Genomic DNA, 26547 nt, shown 5'->3' with positions numbered 1-26547 from the left:
ATTTCCGTCTACATTCCTTGTTAGGTGGGGTTGCCATTAAGTTGCTACAGGATCTTTTCTAGGACTTTCATAAAACTTTTCTTTCTTTTTTTTTTTTTTAAAGATGACCAGTAAGGGGATCTTAACCCTTGACTTGGTGTTGTCAGCACCACGCTCTCCCAAGTGAGCCATGGGCCGGCCCTCATAAAATTTCAGTTGTTGGCTTCAGAGAACTTTCAAGCCCAAAAAGAGGGGCACATGGTTTTCAACAGTGGTCGTGGGTTCTGAGGCCTCCTTGCCAGGCATGATCCACAGCAGAGAGAGGGGCCTGTCCCCGTGCACAGGGAGGAAGGCCACTGCACCTGCAGCTGGCAGAGTTGGCTTGCACGTTGAGCCATCGTTGAGGAGTGTGAAAGAGCCTGGACGCCCAGCTGTTCAAGCCAAGGTCAGCCTGCAGACCTTTGCCAGGCCTGAATAACAAGGCTGGGAACATTCAGACTAGGCCAGCCAGAAAGAAGAGAAACACTTTGGCAGGCAGGGAGAGGAGCAGGGAGACAGGCACACAAAGCCACAGCCCTGGGTCCTGGTTTTTTTCAGTATGAAGATAATAGAGAGGAAGCCATTGAAAGGAGAAGTCCCTCACAGCAGCAAAGTCTCGGCTCTTTGAGCTTCCTGCTGTAAAATAAAGGTCACCGCAAGCATTTTCCTCTGCAGGCAGAGCTCCCTTCCATACTGGCAGCATTGATTCCTTCTGAACGTTCTCACAGAGCCAAGAGCAGCATCCCTTTCTGCTCCTGGGCATGTCTGCGAGGGCTCAGGAGAGGAAAGTTTAGGAACCAAGAATGCTGTGGAAAGTTGGAGAGGGCTGAATGTGTGCTGAGTGAGGCCCGGGCACCAGGTGTGAAGTCTCGTCCGGGCACTGTGACCTGCCCTTGGAGCTGGTGGCGGGGGAGGATGCTGATTCATCGGCCTGGGGGTTTGCATGGTTGGAGCCGTCTGGGCTGAGGAGTTGGCCTCATCTCACTGGTTCTGGCGAGTGGGTCACAAGTCTGACTCAGCACCCAGATGTCCTCCCTGGCTCAGAGTCAGCTCTGTGTGGGCCTTCTGGGGAGATGGGCTGCAGCCCCCAGCCGGCACAGAGGGGCTTGTGGGAGGATGCTGTGCTGGGACCTCTTTCTTCCGTGTCCCTTTCCTCCATGTGCTTTCCGCAGCTTCTTGGTCACGTCCAGAAAAGGGACTCTGGTAGGTAAGAGCAGACAATAACCTTAAGGAACCTTTCAGGCCGATTCTCAGTGCCAGGTGCCAACTGTCTGCTCAGGAGCAGTGTACAACCCGGGCTTCCTGTGTGCGGTCCACACTGCCTCCCTTGCCCGGAGTGTGGCCTCAGCCCACTGGGAAGCAGCAGCAGATGGAGCTGGGGTGGCTGTGTGTTGGAGGCGGGTACCAGCCTTGTCAGAAAGCTGAGCTTGCCAGGCTGTGCTGGGAAGTGTGCAGAACAGGCCTTCCTTCCCGGGGCCACACCCCCAACCACCACTTAGGCTGGGCATCTAGAGCGCACCTGGATGGTTTTAGCTTCCAGGGGGAAGATTGGGGGGGAGTCTCTTCTCCTGTGTCATGTTGAAGAATAGTCGAGAACGCTCACTGGATGGTGAGCTTGCCTTCTGTCTTCTTCCCAGGGATCTGGACCATAACGAGATTGCAGGCACAGTAGAGGACACCAGTGGCGCCTTCTCAGGGCTGGACAGCCTCAGCAAGCTGTGAGTATCTCTGAGGGTGACGTTCCGCAAGCTCCCCATGCCTCTTGGCTCCGGGCCCAGCGGAGGAGAGCTGGCTCCGCATAGGTCTTCCTTTGTTGGGGAGAAGAGCCTGAAGAAGGGAGTGGGAGACACCCCAGCTTCTCGCTGGCCAGGGGACCCATCACTGCCTTGGGCAGTGGGTTCTTTGGGGCTGATGACCTGGTGTTTGGTGGCCTTTTGGAGATTCTCTCATGTTTAAATCACATTTGATGTAAAAATGGCTAAATTTTTTGTTGTCCTTTGCACAAAGGAGTCTTAGTCTTACCCTCTTACTCAATCTCTAGAAATTGTGTGAAATGTCTACTGCTTGAGTAAGTAACCTGATGGTTTTAAGGCTCCTGTTGGTATTTTTGTTGTCAACCATAATCTCAAACAGAAATATTCATTATGAAGGGTAATAGTAATAGCAATTTTGAATTCCAGGTTTGGGTCTTTTTTCTTTTCCCACCTCCTAGAATTTGGCAGTTATTCTGCTAGGGGGTGTGTGTGTGTGCGCACACATGCATGTGCGTTATATCTAATGTGTTCATGAGGACAGGCTCTATTATGCAACAGTCAAGGAAAGAGAAGTGGAGGGATTTTGCCTAGGACTACATAGCTAGTAATTGGCAGGGTCAGCCTTTGCTTGTCTGGCTCCAAAACCCATGTAATTTCTTCCTGGGCCCACTCTGTTTCTCTCTGCATCTCACCAGCACTTTCTGCAGACACTATCCAAGGAACATGCAGGAGGGTTGTAGTGCTCTGCTAATGTCAGAATCCTGCTCACAGCACCAATCGTAGAGCTAGGGCTGGGTCTGGAGCACACAGACCCCTCAGGCCCATTCACAGACTGGGACACAAACCCTTCACATGCCAGGCTGGATCCCCAGGCCCCTCACACGCAGGTCTATGAGCTAGGTAACCGGCAAACAGGTCCTTGAAAGCCTGTAGGTTGGAAAGCCTGGCTGCTCTGTGGTGGCGGCCTGAGGCAGTAAACCACCAGCCAGCCTGCTTTACAAACTCTGAAGAACACAAGAATAGCAACAAAACTAAAAAGATACATTGGCGCACACTTGCACTCACACACACCCACACACAAAATTTGCTTACAAAGGGTGTGCTGAACCACACCCAACTAGACCTGAGGTGAGGGTCCTGACTAAACCATTCTATTTTCCCAAAACGGGTGGACTGGGGTAATTATTACTGTTGACTAACAACTCAGAGAGAACGCTTGGAGGAGGACAAGACAAGACAGTCTCCACTCTGTCTTGCTGCACCCAGTGACAGGGCACTGAGAAGTATGCGTGTGTGAAGTAGGTATTTTGAAAACTCTAGTGGAACTCACAGCTTTAGGAAAGCCTATAGTGGGGAAGAATCTTTTTGTGTAATAAGTGCTTCTGATTTGTTTAAGAAGTGTGTCTTTTCACACCTTTTATACCAGGAGGGTACTGATTGAGCTGTTTTGGCTCTCTGAGGATTATATTTCTTTTTGAGCATCCTGTACTCTGAAGACATTGCAGAAAAGCTTATCAGTTTTTCTTCTCCCTAAAACAATGCTCATCTGCCCTCCTGGCTCCTTGAGCCCAAACATGGCAGGCTCGGGAAGAGCCTGGAGTAGCCAGGCAGGGTGGGGCACGGGCCTCTTGTTAGCAGGAAGAGCCGCAGGCCTGGAATGTGGCTGCTGGGGTGGAAAGCACCTGCGCTGCTTTAGGCCCCAGCCTGCCTGACCTCGCCGGCACCGCCAGGTTTTTTTGGAGGCATGTCCCTCCAGTGGGACCTGGAGCTGTTCCTTGGGTGTCGTGGCTTCCAGGAGGGGCTGGTGCTGCACAAGTCAGCCCGCTGCCCAGCTCCTACATGCCTGCTCTCGCTCCCCTGCTGTTTCCTCCTGCTTTCTTCTGCAGAACTAGACTGGGTGGTTCTTGCTGAGCCCCAGGAGGCCCCCCAAACCCTGCGTTCCTCACTCACATGATGATGTTCGATGTGGGCTCCACGCTGACCTGGCCCTGAGACTTAGGACTTGTTAAAATGCAGGGTCTCAAGGCCTCACTCCCCCTGGCTCCACTCAGTCAGCATCTTAAGGCTGGAGGGTCCATACATGTTTTAAAAAGAGAGAGAGAATGGCTGGCCCATGGCTCACTTGGAGAGCGTGGTGCTGACAACACCAAGGCCCTGGGTTCAGATCCCTATATAGGGATGGCCGGTTTGCTCACTGGGTGAGCATGGTGCTGACAACACCAAGTCAAGGGTTAAGATCCCCTTACTGGTCATCTTTAAGGAAAAAAAAGAGAGAGAGAGAGAGAGATGCACCCAGTAGGGGGAAATTGGGCCAATAACAAGAATTCCTTCCTATGATTAAATATATACAATTATTTAAGTGTGATGGTATCGTGGTTATGTTGCAAAAGGAAAAAAAAAGAATCCTTTTCTTCTTGAATAAAAGAAGAAACCAATATGATGCCTGTGATTTGGATTCCAAATAAGCCAGCAGGGTTGGGGACAGATGGACAGTGGAGCAAGGTGGAGATGAAATGCAACTGCCACATCTGGGTAGTGGTTGTAGCTGCGGGACAGCACGTGCGCTTCCTGATGCTATTCTGTTTACCTAGGTGGTGTGTGAGTTCTTGCACATTAAAAGGGAAAAAGAAAAGCAAGTGGTTTCCATGCAATTCTGGTGCACAGCTCCAGTTAAAAACTCCTGTGCTTGACATGTCATGGGTGTTGAGTAAACATTTGTTGAGTGAGTGAAGGACATTAATTTATTCAGTGATCCCACCTCCACACTGTCTCCTCAGAACCTTGCCAGGAAATCTCTGCTGTGTGGCCGTGTCAGGGACAAGTGGCCACAACACTAGCACTCCCCTAGAGTGGCCTGGGGCCAAGCATGTTGGGATCCGTTGAGAAGTGGGGCATGTTAGCACAGAGGGGGCTGCCCCTCTCAAGGTGCTGTGTCACAGGCGCTGATTCATCCTGCAGAGGCTGCAGGCGGCATGCTGGGTCTCTTTGATGTGGCGTGTGTTTGTCTCTGGAGAGCTTGAGGCACTGGTACTGAGGATCCCCCGTAGAACAGGGAGGGACAAACTCCTGCCTTCACCAAGTTACTCAGGGATCTGGGGCCCTTCCCACCACACAAGAGGCCTGACCTAAATCATAGAATTGTCAGGAAAGGAGGAAGTGAGCATCAAGGCCCCCTTTCTGTGAAGACTGGATGATGTGGCCCCACCCAGAATCTTTCCAGCTGCTGAACATAGACTTTTGGATACATCTTCAGACCAGAGCTTCCTGGCAGGTGGAGAATGTTCCTAGACTTGAGCACATTCCTTTCTTCCTGGCTTGCCTGGGATGACCATCCTCACCAGCCCCAGAGCCCTGTTTCAAAATGGTCGTGGTGTTCAACCTGCTGGGAGCCTACACAGTAGCATAGTCATGCATGAGGAGGGAAGGGAGAATTTCTGGACCCCAAATTAGAGCAGAGAGGAGCAGTTAGTGGCTTGTGGGCAACAGTGCAGCAGGTGCTGCCCCGTGTTCCAGCTGTCTTTACAGCCTTCCTTGGGAGGCAGGGGCAGAGCATACACAGGACATGTGTGCAGGGACATGTCAGGGAATCCGCAGAACAGGGAAAGGATGCAGAGCCCCGCGGTTCCTGCCGGGGCCAGTGGTCCCCAACCAGGGGTGGGGCTGGGTCTGCAGAAGGACATGACCACCAGGACCACCTTAGCACCACCCCCCAGTGCTGGCCACAGTTGTTTTAGCAAGCACTGAGTAGGCCTCGGGAGCCCTTGGTTGGGTTGACAGGCAACTTCCCCAGGTTGCTGTTTGCTCCAATGGGCACTGGGAGATCAGGCCAGCTGCCCCTTCTCTGGGAGCCCCACAGCAGAACAGGGGTGCATCCTCCTGGCCCACGGTCACAGCTCCCCGCTCCCCGCTCCCCTTTCTCTACACAGCAGCCTTTTATAAAACCATCCAGTTCACTAGCTTGAGCTGCCCCCAGCCCCAAATGTCTACTGCGGGGAGGTAAGGACCCAGTTTAATTCCTCCAACAGGATGATTAGCCCCTGCACAATTGAGAACTTGAGAATTTGTTTTATTGCTATTGTCACCATTAGAAATAACAATCTGCCCTCACTGTAAAAGAGGTCAATGTGACTAATATTTAATGGATGAAATAAAGCACAGCTTTTTCCTGGATCCAGTTTACGGGAGATTTCACTAAACAGTTCAATACGCTTTACTGGAGCCTGGAGCGCACAGTGCCTCGGCCTGAGGGGGGTCTGCGGAAGTTCAGAAGTTGGCAGCTGCTCAGAAGTGCTGGCTTTAGTGCTCTGTATGCTGTTATTTGCTGCTAGTTCTGTGATTAAGGAGCTGAGGTTAGCATGGCCACCAGCTTTTCCATGGGTCTGGTTTATTTGCTTTAAGATAAAAATTTCAGGTTGAGAGAGGTTGTGGAAACTTCCAGGATGAGATTGTTTTCACACCCACGCAGCCTGCCTCTGGGAGAAAGAAAAGGCAAAGGGGGCTTTGGCCTGTTTGCCCCTTCACCCTCCGGTGGCAGGAAACAGAGCTGGTTTTGTCTGAAGGCTGAGCTCAGAGTTACCGCTGGAGGATGCTTAAACGGAGGTCCCGGGGGAAGAAGTCTGTTTCTGATGAAATGGGGGTCAGGAAGCCCTTGGGGTATGGTTGCCATGGGAGTTGGCCTCGCAGGCCTGCAGTGGCCTCAGGAGCAAGTGGAGCAGGCACTTTCCTCTGTGGTCCTGGGCACTGGCCGGGTCTATTCCACCGACATCATATAAAATCTGGGGTCTTGCTCAACAGGCCACAGCTCACCATAGCTGCATCCTGGCCGCTAGGGGCATCTCAGGTGCAAAGAGGTATGGAGCCATCTTGACAGACATGCATCTTTCTGTCCTCTTGCCCCTTTTGGGAACCTTTATCCTCAGAAGTGGATGGCAGTTTTTAATTCCATTGTTTTCATTACCTTCTCTGATTCTGCTTCCTCCCACTGAAACAGTAACCAGTCCCATCTATCCTGTAAGGATATCACTAAACTTCACCCTCAGGCTCCCTTGGGTGGTCCTTAGAGAGAAAAAGCCCAGGTGGAATAAGGTGATTTTCGCTTGACACTGCAAGGGGCCATTTTAGACCAGGCAGTGCATGCAATTGCAGCCTGTCATCACTACTAAATTCTGATAAAGATAAAAGCATTTCATTTCAGAAAGCGGAAGGCCTGGGTACTTCAGACCCGTAATCTCAGCATAGGTCAGCTTTCCACCTGCCTTTCATTGGACAGACTTCTCAGGTAGCAGTACCCTAATTGTATGTTCTCTTTCTCCCACCCCTGCCATGACCCCCTCCTCTCTCCTCTCCTCATTTCTGGATGTTTGGAAACTGCAGGACTCTGTTTGGAAACAAGATCAAGTCCGTGGCTAAGAGAGCATTCTCGGGGCTGGAAGGCCTGGAGCACCTGTGAGTATCTTGCCAGACCTTGCCTGACCCACAGGCCTGCCACACGCGGCTGCTGGGGAAGTCTGCTAGCAATTTAATCACATCTTTGTAAACCGAGAAACAGGGCTATTTGGAAACGCCAGCTGCTTCCTTCTCATTATAAGTCAGCTTCAACTTTGGCCTTTATTTTGCCTGTGCCAGGAACAGTTACAGAACATATGGCCAGTTGGTGTGCCCCTAATTAATGCAGTTGGCATTTGGATGAATACTTTCCTCCCTCCTGCTGCGCTGCTTCACCGCTGCACCAGGCTCGTGGTCTCACTGCCACTTCCATGCAGGCACTTGATCCTGGCCAAGCCTGAAACCTCTCCTACAGCAGCTTAATGATGCGGAGTACATGCTGGGCCTCACCGAGAGCTTTTCCACTGGAGTGGTTGCCTCTGAGACCCTAGGAGGAAGGGACAGAGCCCACCCTGAGACATTCATGTTGTTGCCATCTGTGGAAGATGCCTCTAGCGCATGATCTTTAGATTTTTTCCTCTCTGAATCAAGCGCGACCTTACTTCTGTTGGGAAAGGTTTGCCTGTTGACTTGGTGAGCAGCCCTCAACCTAGCTTTGATGCTGCCCTGAGGTCTAGCTTGGTTCCATAGTCGTTTCATGTTCTTATGTCAATAAATGTGAAATGATAGCCACCTCCAGTAGAATTAGGACACAGAGTCTGGCTAGTACCTGTGGGTCATCTGTGAAACCAGGGCTGTCCTGAAAAGCCCCCAAGTGTCTTGGCTGAAACACATGGCTGACTTGAAGGGTATGCAGGTTTTCTTTGCGTTAAGTAATCATATTCTCTTTCAGGAACCTTGGAGAGAATGCAATCAGATCTGTCCAGTTTGATGCGTTTGTGAAGATGAAGAATCTTAAAGAGCTGTAAGTACCTGGGATCTGTAGCTCTGATTAACGTGAATGGAGACTTTCAGAGTAAGAAACACCTGGAATTGCATGATGCCCACTTTATTTAATAGCTGTGATGTTTATAGGTATGGGTAGGCTAACTTGTCCTTAAAAAACAACAAAAAAAGCCCTGTGGGGCTCATTTTGGATCAGGGGTCAGCAAACTTTTTTTTAGAGGGCCACTTAGTAAATATTTTGGACTTTGTGGACCATAGGGCCTCTGCCATGACTACTCGACTGTGTGGCTACAGCAGAAAGCAGCCATAAATGATGCATACATGATCGTGTGTGCCCGTGTGCCAGTAAATGTGCGTGGACAGAAGCAGGCTGTGGCACCTAGATAATGTGAAGTAAACTCTCCTCAAGAAAGTGGATAATCCGATGCATACATGATCGTGTGTGCCCGTGTGCCAGTAAATGTGCGTGGACAGAAGCAGGCTGTAGCACCTAGATAATGTGAAGTAAACTCTCCTCAAGAAAGTGGATAATTCCCCGTTCATTATGACAAGTTTTGGTCTTTTGGGTTTGCTTAAAATGAAGGACCTATACTGAGAAGGGCTTCTTTAGAGAGCTTGGTGGGCTGTGAGCAAGACGGGGCGTCCACAGGATGCTCTAAGGGGCACTAGTGCCCAGCTCACACCATTTCCAAGGCCCACTCGGCCCAGGAGTAGTTCCCAGGTTTGAGCTTGGTGGGCTGTGAGCAAGACGGGGCGTCCACAGGATGCTCTAAGGGGCACTAGTGCCAGCTCACACCATTTCCAAGGCCCACTCGGCCCAGGAGTAGTTCCCAGGTGGTGGCGGGTTAGGTTAGAAGAGGTGACAAGGGTTAGAAGAGCTCACCGGTGTCCTGGTCTCTGGCAGAGGAGCTAGTCTAGGTACTTAGGTAGCAACACCCACATTTCCTTTCTTGTTCCTGTACAGTCACGTGTTGCTTAACAACAGGCATACATTCTGAGAAATGCATTGTCAGGTGACTGTCGTGTGAACATCATGGAGTGCACTGACACAAGCCCAGACGGTGTAGCCTGCTGCTCACCTAAGCTACATGGTATATGGCTCCTATTGCTCCTAGTTTACACACCTGTACGGCAGCCTACTGTACTGAAAACTAGGTAATTATATCACCATGGTATTTGTGTATCTAAACATAGAAAAGGATTTTCCAGCTCCAATACAATCTTATGGGACCACTGTTGTATATGTGGTTTGATTGTTGACTGAAACATCGTTATGCGGTGCCTGATGGTATACGAACCTGATTCTGCAGCCAGTAAGTTCCATCCCTGTCAGTTCCCTAACAGTGTGACTTTTGGTTCTTAGAAGAACTGACAAAATGGCAGATACTAAAGGATGGTCATCTCTGTGCTCTGACCTCATCCTCATTCCCGAGGCCTCTCTTGGTGGCCCTCGACTGGAGAGGGGAGGTAGGAACGGGGAAATGAGGCGCAGTCCCCATAGTGAGGGCCAGAGCGGGCCGGTGGCTTTCCTCTGAGTAAGTGAGAGGAGAGGAGGTGGCCAGGGCACTCACCTTGTGGTGTGTAGTTTGCCATGAGACTCAAGTCTTTCTTAGAAGGGTCAGGATCTTAGTGCAGGACTGCTGCAGCGGGCTCAGTGGAGCTCAGGGCTCTGCAGAAAGCCACTCTGTTCTGAGCACTTCTCATCTGATTTTGTCTGTCTGGGTAAGATGTGATATGAAGAAAGGATCTGTAACTCTCCTTCCAGGGAAGGGGAAGAAAAGATTCCAGTCCAGGTTAGGAGGCCGGATGGAGGAATGGAGATACGATAAAGCAAGTAGAGTAACACGTTAATTGTAAAAGATAAGTGGTAGGTACATGACTGTTCACTGTATAGTTCTTTCAACTTTTCTGTCTTTGAAACTTTCAAATGTAATGTCGGGAGTAACAAGATCCGATTAAATGGGAAGAGGGTATTTTGAGAGAAAGAGGGAAGGGGGGAGATAAGATTTTCCTTTTTGCCTCTTATGAGACTGTTTTCTAGTTGGGAAGACCTGGAACCTTCTAGAAGCTTGGGCCCCATAATGCTTCTGCATGGCTCTGGAGGCTCAGCCTTGGTCTCCTGTCTGGGTTTCCCATCAGTCGCTGCACATACTCAGCTGTGGCTGGCCCTCAGTCCTGTGATGGGAGAAATGGTTAATTCCACTTGGTTGTTTCCTCCCTGAGTCAGATAAGGCAGGCTGTACTGTGCACTTAGTCATCCTCTGGGTAAATTTCCATAAGCAATGATTAGAAACACACTTTGAGTTGGAATCATGAAAATGCACAGGGTAAGCCGGCGAGGTATTGGAGTGGCTGGTGATGGGAGCCGTGGAAGGCCATGCCTGTTAGCAGTTGACCAGGATGTGCTTCTCGTTAGTGGAGGAGAAGCAGGAATCTTCCTAGGGTCTGGGGGCTGGCTGCTGGCAGTCCCGACACTGGCCAGTCTCTCAGCTTAGCCTTTGTCTTTAAAGTTAGTTGTGCATGTGGTTGGGAGTCGTTGGGGTCAGTGTCCTTAACTACTGTCCGGCTCCAATCCTTCTTCCTCTGTCCTTTGGATCTAATTCATTCTTTAGGAAAATCCTCTCTCCACCCCAAGTACCATCCGGGGGTCAGTGTCCTTAACTACTGTCCGGCTCCAATCCTTCTTCCTCTGTCCTTTGGATCTAACTCATTCTTTAGGAAAATCCTCTCTCCACCCCAAGTACCATCCGTCTTTCTTGGGTCTGGTCTCCTCTCTGAGAGGAGAAAGGACATCCTCAAAGGAGCAAGGCCCGGCAGATACACGGAATGTGTGGTATGAAGCTTAACCCTTTCCACACATGTATGAGTGACGATAAACATCAAGTTTGTTTTCCCCAGTTTGTTCCTGTGGCTCAAGTTTAATATGTCCATATCCCCCACATAAGTGCCTGAAGTTTCACAGTGATGGCCCAGCATCTTCCTCTAGGTTTCACGTACAGTGCCCAGGCTATCCTGCTCAACTATGAAGAAGTGCCCTCTTGATGGAGAGCGGGACAGCTCCTGGCTCTTCCCCAGTGCAGCCACACAGCACTCTCACGGTTAGCTGTGACAGCCCTCCTGCCACCCGCAGTAACCCCTTAACAGCACAGCCCTCCAGGTATCTCTCAGCAGAATGCTAGCTGCCCATCAAACAGTAATACAAAATCTCATGCTGATTTTAAGGTCTCACATGAGCCAGCATTCCAGTTACAGTGGCTTTGAGATAAATTCTTACTGAAAGTCTTTGGAAGTACACGTTCAAAAATTATTTTAATAAGTTAAGATGTCCAGTTATCTGGGAATGATGAGGAACAGGAGGGAAGAGTAGATTTTATTTAATTTATTCAGCCTTGGGTTATCTGGCTTAAATTTCATTCTTCTTTGCCATTTACCAGTTTGATAGTTTCTCTGTTCATTAGGTGGCCAGAGTGAAATAGAAGAAAGCAAAAAGCTAGTCCATTTGGTTGCTTTATCTTGCATTGTCTGAGGACAATGGTGGGTGGAGAAGGAGGCTGTTGCTTTACTGTAGGGCCTGGAATTTCTAAGCATACCTGTGCCCCTTTGCATCACTGAGTCCCAGAGACAGCGTAGTACAGGGGAGCCTGCATGTTTTCTTTCACGATCTCTTCCCTTGTCATGGGTTGGCCATGATCCGTCAGCTCTGTACAGACTTGAGGTCTTCCAGGAACAGGGCAGATAGACTCTGGTTGACTTATCTTCAAGTGACTCCATAGGAAGGAATGCTCACTGAGATGGCGATTCTGATTTCTGTTTAAAAAGTTTATCTTCGGTTGCTGAGAAATGAAAAAGAAAATATTCTCTGTTTTGGTTGGAGCCTCACAAAACCAAAGTTGTGCATTCTCATGCTCCCTGGGCAGTGGCAGTGAACTAACAAGCACTATTTCGGGAGCAGAGCCGAGTTCTACTGGCCCCTGAATAACGCTGGTGTGTAGAGGAATACACTAGCAAGAGGACACATGTGGGTGAGGCTTACATTTGGAAGTGAGAAAACAGCAGCTCTGCCAAATCACAAGCTAACAGCCATGTAGAAGAGCGCTGCTCAGAACTTGGTGCAGAATTTAGATCAGTCTCAGATTGAGTTTGGAAGCTCCAAGTAGTTTATCATGAAAGTGGGAAAAACCAGAGAGTAGATAGTGCTAGCTTACTACTTTTGGATGCATCGGAGGCCAGACAATGATAGAAGGCATCCCCAGGGTCACTTAGCAGCAGTGTCTGTCTCAGAACCTGGGTGAACTCAAGTGTGGTCCCTGGACCAGCAGTATCAGCATTACCTGAAAGCTTGTTAGACATGCAGAATCTGGGGCTCCATTCCTGCCTGACTCAGTCAGAGGCTGCATTTTATCAAAATCTCCAGAGAGATTATGTGCGCTGCTCAGGGTCTTTAAAGAGGAACTGTGAGAAAAATCTTTTCCCCATTCTAGCCTGCTGGGATTGACATCAGAAGCCAAATAGAGGCAACTGATCATCCTGTGTATTCAGGGAGCATCCCTCCTTTGCAGTCACACTTTAAGTCACCGCTTCTGTTTTCTTTTCAGCCACATCAGCAGTGATAGCTTCCTGTGTGACTGCCAGCTGAAGTGGTTACCCCTGTGGTTAATGGGCAGAATGCTGCAGACCTTCGTGACAGCCACCTGTGCCCACCCGGAATCACTGAAGGGTCAGAGCATTTTCTACTGAGTTAGGTCTTGCTTTTCTTGAGTAGGAATCTAAGGTGGTGAAGTCATCTCAGCTTAATGTCCTTATAATTAAATGCTTTCACAATTTCTTATTTTTGGTCACCCTCTCATTCAGGACAGACTGACAAAATCTCAGGCACACGTGTCACTCTGTGACTATTATGACTTATTTGCCTTTGTTTTGAGTTCTTTTTTTTTTTTTCTTGAAGGGCAAGGAGGCCAGGAGGAACTCTTCATTATGGGAGTAATTCCTGTGATCAGAGTAAACCCCAGCCCATGGTTACAAATCAGCTGCTGGATGCAATTTATTTCCCACTGAAACCACACGTAGTATTTACTATACAGTTGCCTCATTATGTGGTTCTTGAAGTTACATGCATTTAATCAGAAGGGAGTATGAGCTGGTTCAATTACAAATCAGAATAATCAGTTACAGGAAGATAGTTGTTGTTTCAGAAGGGCTCTGGTGCCCAGGTTTAGCTGTGAATTTATTCAGTGTGTGAGGCTGGGGTTTTAATGTGTGTTTCTTTCCAACCCCAAGAATGAAAGGTTAAATACAGGAAGGACAAGTCTCAGGAGAACAGTTGCTTTAGTAAAAATAATTCCTCGATGTTGACTTGCGCTCTTGCTGTTTCTCTAAACCACTGAAATCTGCACTTGTAGCTTTAAGTTATTTTTTCCTTCTGATTGGTGGAACTTAGGTAGCTCTTGCCATCTTTTTGACCAGAGTTGGTCAGGATCCAAGTGTGGTTGCAAAGCACACAGAAGATTCTGAACAGCTGAAAACACACACACAGGCTAGCTCAGACAGGAATGATACAATCTCACAGGAAGATGTGGTCGAAGAGTTAGATGAATCGTTTCTGGTTTTTCCTCTAAGCAGGAGTGAACGTGGGATTCCCAGGCCTGACTGGAACTTCTGGGCATGTGTATGTCCCTGCTGCCTTTTGTCCTTACCTGTCTTCCCTGAGCCTTGGGGTCCCTACTGTGATGATCCTAACCAGAAGCTCCCCTAGCAGCATTGGGACCCCTGTGGGCCACTTCTCCATTCTACTTTTTGGCTATAGCATTAGGTAGTGTGCCTGCTAGAGGCAAGGGACAAGTGCCCTCCTTCCACGCACACCTTACCCCTCCACTGCCCCTGCAGGGCTTGTGACCTGCCTCCTCCTTGACCCAGACAAGGAACATGGTAGCAGCCCTCCAGTCTTATGGAGCCTCTGTGTGGAATCTAAAGCTGTGCATAGTTCCCTTCCCCTAGGCACAGATGGCTGTGTAACCCACTGTTCATCAAGTCCTTAACCACTGAATTGTTTATAGAGCTCCCTGGAATGAAACTTTGTGCCACTGCCTCCCTCTTTCCTGCCACAGGGCAGTCTTTCCCTTTGGATGAGCCAGGTAGGACTTCTGACATGTTGTTCATCAAGTCCTTAACCACTGAATTGTTTATAGAGCTCCCTGGAATGAAACTTTGTGCCGCTGCCTCCCTCTTTCCTGCCACAGGGCAGTCTTTCCCTTTGGATGAGCCAGGTAGGACTTCTGACATGTTGCACCCAGCCTCAGGCCTGTGGCCCTAGCATATTCTGGTTGCAACAGTTATTTCACATCTTTCAACCCCAACCACTCATTTTAGCTCAGGCTTCCCCCCACAAAACAACCTTTGGGAGTCAATGAGAATCATGAAAACACTTGGCAGGAGATGAGAGTTTCAAGCTCTGTGGGAGTCTCCTACTCCTTTTTAAGAAACTGGAACATAACCACTTCATACCCACTAGGCTGACTAGAATCAGAAAGATAATCACAAGTGTTGGTGAGGATGGGAGAAACCAGAACCATCCTACATTACCAGTGGGAGAGAAAAATGCTGCAGCCTCCTTGGAAACAGTCTTCGAAGCTTCTCAGTTAAACGTAAGTTACAATACAACCTAGCAAGTTCCCCTCATAAGTATATATCCAAGAGAAACGAAACTATATGCCCCACAAAACCTTCTACATGAATGTTCACAGCAGCATTACTCATCAAAGCCAAAAAATAAGAACAGCCCAAATGCCCATTGATTGATAAACAAAAGGTGGTATAGCCAAATAATGGATTATTATTAGGTCATAAAATGGTATCAATCAGTGCTACAACATGGATGAACTTTGAAAATAGTACGGTAAGTGGAAGAAGTTGTCACAAAGACCACATATTATGTGATTCCATTTATAAGAAATGTTCAGGATAGAGAAATCTGTAGAGGTAAAAAGTAGATTAGTAGTTGCTTAGGGCTGGGAAGGGATGGAGGGAAAGGGGACAACAGCTAAAAAGTACAGAGGTTTTCCTTGAGGTGATGAACATGCTTTAAAATCGACTGTGGTGATGGCTGCACAAACCATTGAATTGTACACTTTAAATGTGTGAATTGTAGTATAGGTGAATTGTATCAATAAAACTTTTTAAAAATATAATTTACATAACATAAAAATTCACCCTTTTCAAATGTACAATTTGTTGGTTTTTAGAATATTCAAAACTTGTGTAACCATCACTAGTGTCTAATTTTGCAACATTTTCATCATACCATTAGCAGTGTCTCCCTATTCTCCCTGCCCCCAGGCCCTTGTAATCACTAACCTACATTGTGCGTCTATGATTTGCCTGTTATGAACATTTAATATAAATGGTGTACGGTCTTTTGTAACTGGCTCTTCTCACTTAGCGTAAGTTTTTAGCATGTATCAGTATTTCATTCCTTTTTAAATGGCTGAATAATATCCCATTGTATGGATGTACATTTTATCTATCCATTCAGCAGAAGAGAGACATTAGCTTGTGCCCACTTTTTGGCTATTTGGTATAATATTGCTATGAACATTCATGTACAAGTGTTCGTGTGAATTCTCTCGGGTGTATCCCTAGGAATGGAATTGCTAGGTCATATGGCAACTATGTTAAACTTTTTGAGGAATTGCTAAGCTGTTTTCCAAAACTATAAAGTTTTATATACCCACCAGAAATATACAAAGATTCATTTCTCCCCATCCTTGCCAATGCTTGTTATCTGTCTTTTTTAAATTTTAGCTTTACTAGTGGGCATGAAGTGGAATCTCATGGTGGTTTTGATTTGCATTTCCCTCATGACTGATGTTGAGCACGTTTTCATGTGCTTATTGGACGTACATATATCTTTGGAAAAATGGCTATTCAGCGCTGGCCAGTTAGCTCAGTTGTTTAGAGCATGGTGTTACAACACTGAGGTCAAGGGTTTGTATCCCCATACCAGTCAGCTGCCAAAAAAAAAAAAGAAAAGAAAAGAAAAATGGCTATTCAAAACATTTGCTCATGTTCAAGAGTTTGTTTATATATCCTGGATACTAGACCCTCATCAGATATATGATTTACCAATATTTTCTGACTTATAGTCCATGGGTTGTTTGTTTTCTTCTATGAGTTTTATGACCTTAACTCTTACATAGCCCTCCAGTTTTGTTCTTCTTTTCCTTATGGGTCCCTTGCCATTTCATTTAAATTTTGGGATGAGCATGTCAATTTCTGTATTAAAGGAACCTGGAATTTTGATAGGGATTGCATTGAATCTACAAATTAATTTGGAGAGTACTGCCATCTTAATAGTATTGTCTTCCCAGTCCGTGAACATGGGATGTCTACTTTTTTTAAAGCTATTCCTTAATTTCTTTCAATCATGGTTTGTAGTTTTCAGTGTGTATATCTTTCACTTTTGTTAAATGTATTCCTTTTCTAAAATTCTTTTTAGTTTTAATAGTTTTTCAGTGAATTCCTTAGGATTTCTTTATATATGATCATGTCATTTGGAGATTAAAATTAACATCTTAAAACAGTCTAGTTTGAATTAATATTGAAGTTAATGTTGGTAGTATGCAAAAATTTTGCTCCTATTGAGATCCACTCTCCCTCATTATTATTGTCATACATATTACATTTTTATCCATCATAAGCCCATTGGCACAGTTTTATAGTTACTGCTTAATGAAGTTACCTTTTAAATCAGGAACAGAAAAGAAAAATTCACTTTTACTATCTTTTATACTTACCGTTCGTTAATGGTATTTATTATTTCTTTGTGTGGATTTAAATTACTGTCTAATGTCCTTTCATTTCAGCATGAAGAGACTCCCTTTAATGTTTCTTGTAGGGCAGGTCTGGTAGCAATGAATTCTGTTTTTTTAATTTCTGTTTTATTAAAATCTGGGAATGTTTTAATTTCACCTTTATTTTGGAAGGATAGTTTTGCTGGATATAGAATTCTTAGTTGATAGTCTTTCACTGCTTTGAATATGTGTTCCTATTGCCTTCTGACTTCCACAGTTTCTGACAAGAAATCAGCTGTTAATATTGATCCCTTGTATGTGATGAGTTGTTCTTCTTTTGCTGTTTTCAAGATTCTTTATCTTGGGCATTTGACTGATCGACAATGATACATCTAGGTGTGGGTCTTTGAATTTATTCTACTTGGAGTTCATTAAGTTTTGGGGATGTGTGGATGAAAAGTTTGGAGCCATTATTTCCTTAAATTCTCTTTCTGTTCCTTTTTCTTTTTTCTCATTCTTAAACTCCCACTATTTGTATGTTGTCACAATTGATCTGTCCAATAGGATTCTGTGATTCTGTTCATTTTTATTCATTCTTCTTTGTTTTTCTCAGACTGGATAATCTCAATTGACCTGGCTCAAGTTCACTGACTCTTTTTTCCTGCCAACTCAGTTCTGTTATCAAGCCCCTCTAGTGAATTTGTTAACTATTATACTTTTAAACTCCAAGGTTTATGTTTGCTTCATTTTTATAATTTCTGTCTCTTTCTTGTTATACTCTATTGGGTAAAGAAAGTTTTCTCATGCTTTCTTTCAGATGTTGTTTCCTTTAGTTCTTTGAATATATTTATAATAGCTGATTCAAAGTCTTTATTAAGACCAAGATCTGGGATTCTTCAGAGATAGTTTCTATTGACTGTTTGAGTGTTTCATAATTTTTTGCTGAAAATTGGGCATTTCATAAAATAATGTGACAGCCTTGGAAATTAGATTCTCCCCTTATATTGTTCCCTTGAGATTTATTGGTTTTGCTGTTTATTGTTACAGTTTATTTAGTGACCTTTCCTGGACAAATGTTGTAAAATCTGTTCAGCCTCATAAGTTCCTGCTTGGTTAGCTTAATGGTTAGCTAATGATTGGACATCCATAAGTCCCTCCAACCAGCAAGTGTCCCATCCTTTACCCAGGGTCTGTACGTGTGGCGTGGGGTATGCCATCACTTCCTGTTTGTGCAGAGCTCAAGCTCAGCCACAGGTGAGAAACAAGGGCCCCTCAGGTCTTTCCTTAGCCTGCACACAGTCCTGAACATGTGTGTTGGCCTTCTAGATCCCCAGGAATACATTGGACCTTTTCAGAGCTCTTGATCGACATTCATTCACCTGTTGTGGGCCACCCTCTTGTTTGCTCCAGCTGGTATTGTCCCCTCAGACAGCTGTGCTGTTAAACAGTGGCTGCTGACCGTTTCCATCAGATGCCCTGGGAAGAGGATTTCCTTTGCTGAGCAGACTACATCAGGTTAAACAAATGCAAACTCTTTGAATGGGGCTTTCCAGGTTGCTGCCAGGTCACACAGTAACAATTCTCTGAGGAAGGGGCTTTTGTGGGAGCTCAAACCCATTGTGCCCCCCTCCTCAGTGGTTGCGAGGCTGCTGGGTTTCATGGCTGCCAAGGAGCTGGGGAGAAAGGAAGGGGACTCAGGATAAATTAAAGTACCACAAAGCTCACTTTTCTTAACAAGATGTTGCTATTTTTGTGGGTGTTTTTAATGTTTTAACAGAGGTACAGATTTTTGCAAGTCCTTATTCTGACATTCTGGAAGTGCTTCATTCCCCACTCCTTTTGGAGTACTGTTTGTGGGTGAGGTCTGTGCAGTTGTGACTGGTGGTACCTGACTCTCTGTGTAAGGGTATTTTGTGTAAACTGCAGGTTGGGTTGGTGACTGAGTACCGGTGGATTAATTTCTAATCAAGAAGTGTGATCATAGGGCCGACCCCGTGGCTCATTCGGGAGAGTGCGGCGCTGCCGCCATGGGTTCGGATCCTATATAGGGATGGCCGGTGCACTCACAGGCTGAGTGCAGTGCGGACAACACCAAGCCAAGGGTTGCGATCCCCTTACTGGTCACAAAAAAGAAAAAAAAAAGTGTGATCATAAAGGTGACCACTACTCATGGACTTATAATTGGAGGAGGCCTGATATCCCTGATTTGACTCTTATTCTGTCTGGTGGAGCTGAGGATGCACAGAGACCATTAGAGATCTGGTGCCTGCACTGTATCTGACCCAATTTCTTGTTAGCCTGAACAGCAACTGGTCCTTGTGGGTACTAAGAGCCTGTGTGGCTTACAGTTGGCCCTTCTCTCCCCAGATGACTTCCCAAAGCCACAGATCATCACCCAGCCAGAAACGACCATGGCTGTGGTGGGAAAGGACATCCGGTTCACTTGTTCGGCGGCCAGCAGCAGCAGCTCCCCTATGACCTTTGCCTGGAAGAAGGACAATGAGGTCTTGGCGAATGCCGACATGGAGAACTTCGCCCACGTCCGTGCTCAGGACGGGGAGGTGATGGAGTACACCACCATCCTCCACCTCCGTCGTGTCACTTTTGGGCATGAGGGCCGCTACCAGTGTGTCATCACCAACCACTTTGGCTCCACCTACTCTCACAAGGCCAGGCTCACCGTGAATGGTATGGAAATGCCATCCTTTTTCTGTTCTAGCACCAAGATTCCTATGAACCACGCTCTTGACTGCTCTTTGTATCCACAGAGAGATGACTGAGACAGGAGACACACAAGCCTCCCTGGATTGCCCCAGAGCAAGTTTTGCAGATTGAGGGGTTATTCTTAATGGATTCTTTATTTTTGGTGACTCGTAAAAATCCAGTCATTATGTTAAGTGAAATTGTAAAGCTAAGCCTTGTATTTTCATCTGTTTATCTTCCATAAACCAAAATGTCTGGTTTCCAGATCCTAAGCATCCCCTAATCCTGGGGAAGCTGCTGTTTTTCAGTACATGGCACAGCCTTGGAGCTAGAGGCCAGCCTAGGCGGGGCCAGGTCCCCACCTCTCTCGAGGCTTGGAATGCAAGGCTGGTGTGAGTACATGGCTTGACAGACACAATGTCCTGCTGGGGGCTGGGGTGGTTGACAGTGTTCTTTTACTCTATAAGCAGCCCCAGAGTGTGTCCAGGTGGCTTTCTTCAGGACTGCTGTTTGTTGTATGTTTGGGGTAGAGGGAGAGGGGCAGATAGCTTCACCCCAGTAACCTAATGAGATTTTCCTGATTCTTAAACAACTCCTTTGAAAGAGTTGGTTGTGGGTCATCAGAAGTGCTGGATCCACTGTGTTCTTTCAGTCCCCACAGAAAAACACATTCTTTACCACACTTTGGCTGGGTTGTCCTGGCTTATTCTAAGGGAGTCCCCACTGTTTCTTGAAGACTCAGCAAAAGTAACCTTGATAGGAGCTGCAGTAATGCCTGACACATGGCTGGAAGCTTACCACTGTCCAGGTGTCAATACTTGGGCTGAGTAAGCTAGTGAGCTGCATGCTCTCTGCCTGGGTGTATACAGCAGCATGGCCCACGCCACCTGTCCAGACGAGTTTCTCCAAGAGGGAATAACCATCCCATTGCTTTCTCCATAGTGGAGGCCTGCCAGCTTCCCCTCTGTAACTCCATCTTTTTTTTTTTTCCTCCTTTTTTCCTTTTTGTCTTTTTTCGTGACCGGTAACGGGATCGCAACCCTCGGTGTCGCACCCGCACCCTGCTCAGCCAGTGAGCGGACCGGTCTCTATATGGGATCCGACCCCTCGGCGGGAGCGCCGCCACACGCCCAAGCACTGCACTCAACCGAGTGCGCCACCGGGCCGGCCCTGTAACTCCATCTTTTTTTTCTTTTTCCTTTTTTCTTTTTTGTCTTTTTTCGTGACCGGTACCGGGATCGCACCCCTCGGTGTCGCCCCCGCACCCTGCTCAGCCAGTGAGCGGACCGGTCTCTATATGGGATCCGACCCCTCGGCGGGAGCGCCGCCACACGCCCAAGCACTGCACTCAACCGAGTGCGCCACCGGGCCGGCCCTGTAACTCCATCTTGATGGAGCAGATATTTTTGTTTCCCAGGCTCTCCTGGTGGGTAATTAAGGCAGGCAAGCACCTGGCCCTAGCACCCACAGGCAAACCCTGTGTGGACTGATTACCATACAGGGCATAGTAGGGTAAATGTCTCCTAAAAACCCTTGCTCTTGAGGGGATTCTAGCCAGCCTAGGGGATACAAGGAGAGGCTGATGGAGATGCCCCACCTGTGTGGGGAGAAGCAAAAGTGGCAGTAGTGGTCTTGGGCAGACACTGGCACGAAGGTAGTGAACTGACACCCAGGCACAGTGGGGAAGGAGGAGGGAATGTCTGTTTGCTTAGAGGAGTTCCCTGGCTTTCCATGTTGCTGCCCCATAACCTGACCCTGTATGTATATATCTTCCAGTGCTACCATCATTCACCAAAATGCCCCACGACATTGCCATCCGGACTGGCACCATGGCCCGCCTTGAATGTGCTGCTACTGGCCATCCTAACCCCCAGATTGCCTGGCAAAAGGATGGGGGCACCGACTTCCCTGCTGCCCGTGAGCGACGCATGCACGTCATGCCGGATGACGATGTGTTTTTCATCACTGATGTGAAAATAGATGACATGGGGGTTTACAGCTGTACTGCCCAGAACTCGGCTGGCTCCATTTCAGCCAACGCCACCCTGACTGTCTTAGGTTCGGCTATTGGTAAACTCTGTGTGTGTGTGTGAGTGAGAGAGAGAGAGACTCTTAAATATCATTGGCCCTTGGAGGCAAGTTTCTCAAACTGCTCTGTGGAGCCTGGGGTGGGTAAGTCTAGTGGGCTGTTTCTACTTTGGAATTTTGGGCTGCTTTCTGAGATTTTTCTTGATTTTTTTTCCTTTTGAAAGAGATGAAATCACTTGTTCAATAGCCAGTGAATTAAGAATCTTCTTCATTAGGGCTTGGGTAAAAAACACTAAATAAGAACTGCCCTCCAAATCGTGCAGGATGGATGGGGTCTTGGTCAAGAATAGAGAGACAGGCCTGTCACAGGACAGCTTGGGAATGATAGGGGCTTTTGTGGCCAGAGGTTAGTTCATTCTCCTTGTTAAAGCTACCCCCAAAGGGTAATGAGTCATTGTATTAGGTCTTCTGAAAAGCTCGCCACTCTGATAAATGACCTCAGATGGCATTTCATTGGTATGTCCTTCATCCAGAAGACAAGGCAGATCTGTAGCAAGGGAGGCCCACAGAATAACTGTAAGATGTCTGCTGACTTCCTGCAGAGACCCCATCCTTGGTGGTACCCTTGGAAGACCGCATGGTGTCAGTGGGAGAAACGGTGGCCCTCCAGTGCAAAGCGACCGGGAGCCCTCCGCCCCGCATCACCTGGCTCAAGGGGGACCGCCCACTAAGCCTAACCGAGCGGCACCACTTCACTCCTGGCAACCAGCTGCTCGTCGTGCAGAACGTGGTGGCAGAGGATGCTGGCCGATACACCTGCGAGATGTCCAATGCCCTGGGCACAGAGCGTGCTCACAGCCAGCTGAGCATCGTCCCTCCCCCTGGCTGCAGGAAGGACGGGACCACCGTGGGCATCTTCACCATTGCCGTGGTGTGCAGCATCGTCCTGACATCGCTGGTCTGGGTGTGCATCATCTACCAAACCAGGAAGAAGAGTGAGGAATACAGTGTCACCAACACAGGTCAGGCCCTGCTGGTAGAAGGGATCTGCAGGGAGGAGGAAAAGCAGTGGCATTTGTTAACAAGGACAGGTCCAGAGCTTTTTCAAGAATTTTAGTTTATTCAGAACTCTGGAACCTTTGGAAATGTGGTGTCATTCTGGACAGTGGAGGCTTTAGTCCCATTGACCCCATTTTAACTTTCAGGAACTTTAAGTGGGAATACTCTCAGATAAGGTGCATGGTGAACTCTGCAGCATTTTAGCTGCTTGGTACCTTAGAGGCGTCCTGGGCACATGCTTTGTTGCACATGGTGGACACAGACATCCAACTGCCATGTTTTTTATACCTGGGCCTAAAGTCAGGCCAAGCAGATTTGGGGAGGGCTTGCCCGGCCTTGATGGCCATTGTTGGGGGATCCTGTTTCTGGGCCTGACGATGAGTAAGTGTCTGCATTTCTTGCCTCGTGTTTCATTGTCCTGTTTCCTTGCAGATGAAACCATCGTGCCACCAGATGTTCCAAGCTACCTCTCTTCTCAGGGGACCCTTTCTGACCGACCAGAAACTGTGGTCAGGACCGAGGGTGGCCATCAGGCCAATGGGCACATTGAGAGCAATGGTAAGGCCTCAATGACCATGAAGCAGAGATCTGATGTGAATGTGTCCTCAGCACAGGTGCCTGCCATTAGATGGGGCACATTTGATGAACTAGAGGGCTGTGTGACTGAAGGCTTCTGTTGTTTTATTTTGGACCTGATCTGTGCAAATTCTGCAAGGTTTTAAAGTATATCCCCATGAAGTCACTGTACTGGGCTTAGCATCTCCCAGTCAGGGTAAGGTAGGACTGCCTGGAAGCTGCCAAGAACATTAGAGGTCATGAAACCAACCCATTCCTGGTATAGGAGAAGTGCCAGGTCTGTTCTGTCTTCCAGTCTCATATTAGAAAGCTCTCGCAAAAGCAAGCTAGTTCCGACAGTGGAGGACTCAGCACATACTTGGAGCAGAAAGTTTATCCTCTGAGAACTGCTCATTTAACATGGCTCCCAGTGTAGACAGGCCTACCTGCTTGGGAAGGTAGAATTAGAAAACATGATCTTTGAGGCTTCCAGTCAAGATGGCAGAATAGACAGTCCCCAGCATCACTGTCTCCCACAAATAGGAGCAAGGAGCCTCGACAACTGAAAAAAAGGAGCCACTCAGAGGCCAGGGAGTCATCACAAGGGATCAGCGCACAGCCCGTCCCATGGGAAGTGTTTGCAGCACGGGTGGTGGGGGAAACGGTCCTCCCAGGAGAACACTAGAACACAGCAAGGACAGCTGACCCGTACCCCAATCAGTGCAGGACCACTCAGAGGAGACTGGTTGGGAATGCAGAATTGCATGGGGTGCAGTTTGATGACAAGACTCAGGCCCGGATCAGAGTTTCTACACAACCCAGGTGCACTGGGTCTCTGGAGAGACGAAGTACCTATAAAGTCAACCATTAAAACCTGAGCTGCACAAAAAGCTTTCACTACAGAATCAGCAGCAAAGCAGCAATTTACCTCAACCACAGAGCTCAAGTACTGGTCCCCACAGGAAGTTCCCCCACTTTAGAAGCAAGCAAAGAACTAGTTCTGGCCCCACCCAGGGTCCTGGGTCATGGATCCGGGGACCATAGCCCCCTCCCACAACCAGGCACACTGCCAGCACCAAGGAGCATGCCAAAAACATCACCTCCATGGGGGTGGCCCACCATAGCCACTACAATAACCATGGCTGCCACGAAAGTGGCTAGACACCACAACCACTCTGCAGATGGTCCACCAACCACTGGAGTGCATTGACACAAGAAGAGTCACCAGCAGAGACCAAGGAAAAGAAGATGTCTCTACAAAGCCCATTCCAGAGTGACAGAACAAGCATCTGCTCTACATAATACTGGGGGACCTGAATACACCTTTCAGCATTGTACAGATCATCTAGGCAACAAGTCAACACAGTAACCATTACTCTTTCAGAAGGAGAGAAGAAATCTAGGGTTATCAGAGGTGGGAGGGGGAGGGGGAGAGATTGGGCAAGGGGCATAAAGAATAAGTACAATTTGTAACTATATATGCTAGTGATATTGATTTGGTCAACATGTCAACATTGAACCCCAAGAATATGTATAATCAAATCTGACTCAATTAAAAAGAAAATTACCCTTTGAATCAAATTTGAAAAAGTAATGAACAGCCTTGAAATATACACTTGCCAGTCTGCATAAGTCCATAGCAGGGCTTAGATTTGGATAAGCCATTTGCAGAATTTTAAAAATGATTTTTAAATTACTACTACTATTTGAATTAGTTATAAAAGGACTTTTAAAATACAATTGTTTGGTAAATTATGGTAAGCATAGAGCAAAGATGAGTTCTATTAGGGCTGGCCTGTGGCTCACTTTGGAGAGTGTGGTGCTGACAACACCAAGTCAAGGGTTAAGATCCCCTTACCAGTCATCTTTTAAAAAAATAATAAAAAAAGATGAGTTCTGTTTATTATTAGCATATTGTTTATAAAAATGTTTTTTTTTTTAATTAAAATGCTGACAACACCAAGTCAAGGGTTAAGATCCCCTTACCAGTCATCTTTTTAAAAATAATAAAAAAAGATGAGTTCTGTTTATTATTAGCATATTGTTTATAAAAATGTTTTTTTTTTTAATTAAAAAAAAAAAAAAGAAAACATGCTCTTTGCTGGACCTCTTGGTTAGCCCAACCCTCTACCACTCTAAAGAACATTTTCTTTAAAATGACTCCATTCTACCAGCCCCTTCCTTTCATAAGGCTTACTGTGAATTACTAAGCCCAGAGTGTCTAATAGTGGGGAATCTATTGCAGGTGTTTGTCCAAGGGACGCAAGTCTCTTTCCAGAGGTTGACACTCACGGCATCACATGCAGGCAGCCAAAGCTCTGCGTTGGATTCACTAAAGAGCCATGGAAAGTGCCGGACAAAGCCGACGGGCCACCTGGTCCACATAAGACAGGTATGAGATGCTTTCACTGGGAAGAATAGTTTCTTGAAATCAAAGTTTGGGTTGACCTACTACTCACTAAATGGCAGGGGAGAACATTATTGGTCTATGACTATCTCCAAATTTGGTATCTAATACAAAAACAGAAAGCTCTGGGCCAGCTCTCAATTCTAGAACAGTGTGATGAGCTTGAATATGCATTTTCTGGATTTATAAGCAATTTAAGGGGCAAGGCCCAAATAAAATGTAGCATTGTAGTCAGTACCTTTTCACCAGGGCTTGTTTGAGGCTAAATTTCTAATTATTCAGAAGACTCTTAACATTGCTTAATTCAAATGGGATTCTTTTTTTCTGCCATCAAAGTAGTAGGACTCCATTCTCTGAGAATGAAATTAACTTAATCTGGAACATTTAAACATGAAAGACCCCATTCTTCATTAACAGCTTGGTGTTTGCCAAGTCGTTTCTGTGAACGTACTTTGCAGGGGAGGTGGGGGTTGCAGTGGGTGTAAAGAGGGTTCTCACTTTATGGTAGTGAAGCAAAGCAGCCTGTTCCTTGTGTGGGGAGGGAGATTTCAGTGGCGATGGCTCTAATCCGTCTTTGGCTCTGTCCTTCAGAACACAGTGGCCCCGTTGTCTGTAGTGACTGCAACACTGACATGGCCAGTTACCCCAAGGAACAAGCCTTCTATCCTCAGCCTGGGTCCAGAGACAGTACACAGACAAGTACACTAAGTGGCCAGGAGCCCAGTCCAAGTGACCGAGAACATTCTCCACCTCATCCGAGCAGTGGGACTGTTGATGGGTCCCACCCCGACTGCAGGGGGTCCCTCTACCCCAGTAACCACGACAGAATACTGACGTCCTTGAAAAAGCCAGTGGCATGTCGAGATGGAAAAGGTAACTTTTCACTGTCTTCTGAGGAGTCGCTAGC

The 26547-nt window shown here is 47.2% G+C and overlaps 1 protein-coding gene across 1 annotated transcript in view; it reads left to right on the top strand.

Annotated features, from left to right (window-relative positions):
- The window catches only part of LRIG1 (leucine-rich repeats and immunoglobulin-like domains 1), a 119789-nt gene that overhangs the window by 91373 nt on the left and 1869 nt on the right, over positions 1-26547 (top strand). The window contains exons 10-20 of the mRNA XM_008588178.1: positions 1656-1736; positions 7146-7217; positions 8050-8121; positions 12698-12833; positions 17973-18000; positions 19256-19576; positions 21368-21649; positions 22222-22641; positions 23111-23236; positions 25479-25625; positions 26232-26513. Of these exons, the coding sequence (XP_008586400.1) occupies positions 1656-1736; positions 7146-7217; positions 8050-8121; positions 12698-12833; positions 17973-18000; positions 19256-19576; positions 21368-21649; positions 22222-22641; positions 23111-23236; positions 25479-25625; positions 26232-26513 (1967 nt within the window). The remainder of the gene's footprint in view (positions 1-1655; positions 1737-7145; positions 7218-8049; positions 8122-12697; positions 12834-17972; positions 18001-19255; positions 19577-21367; positions 21650-22221; positions 22642-23110; positions 23237-25478; positions 25626-26231; positions 26514-26547) is intronic.

This window comes from Galeopterus variegatus, unplaced genomic scaffold, assembly GCF_000696425.1.
Source record: "Galeopterus variegatus unplaced genomic scaffold, G_variegatus-3.0.2 Scaffold4707, whole genome shotgun sequence".
NCBI lineage: Eukaryota > Metazoa > Chordata > Mammalia > Dermoptera > Cynocephalidae > Galeopterus > Galeopterus variegatus.
Note: the sequence above shows the minus strand (reverse complement) of the source record. Positions and strands in the feature narration are given on the sequence as shown.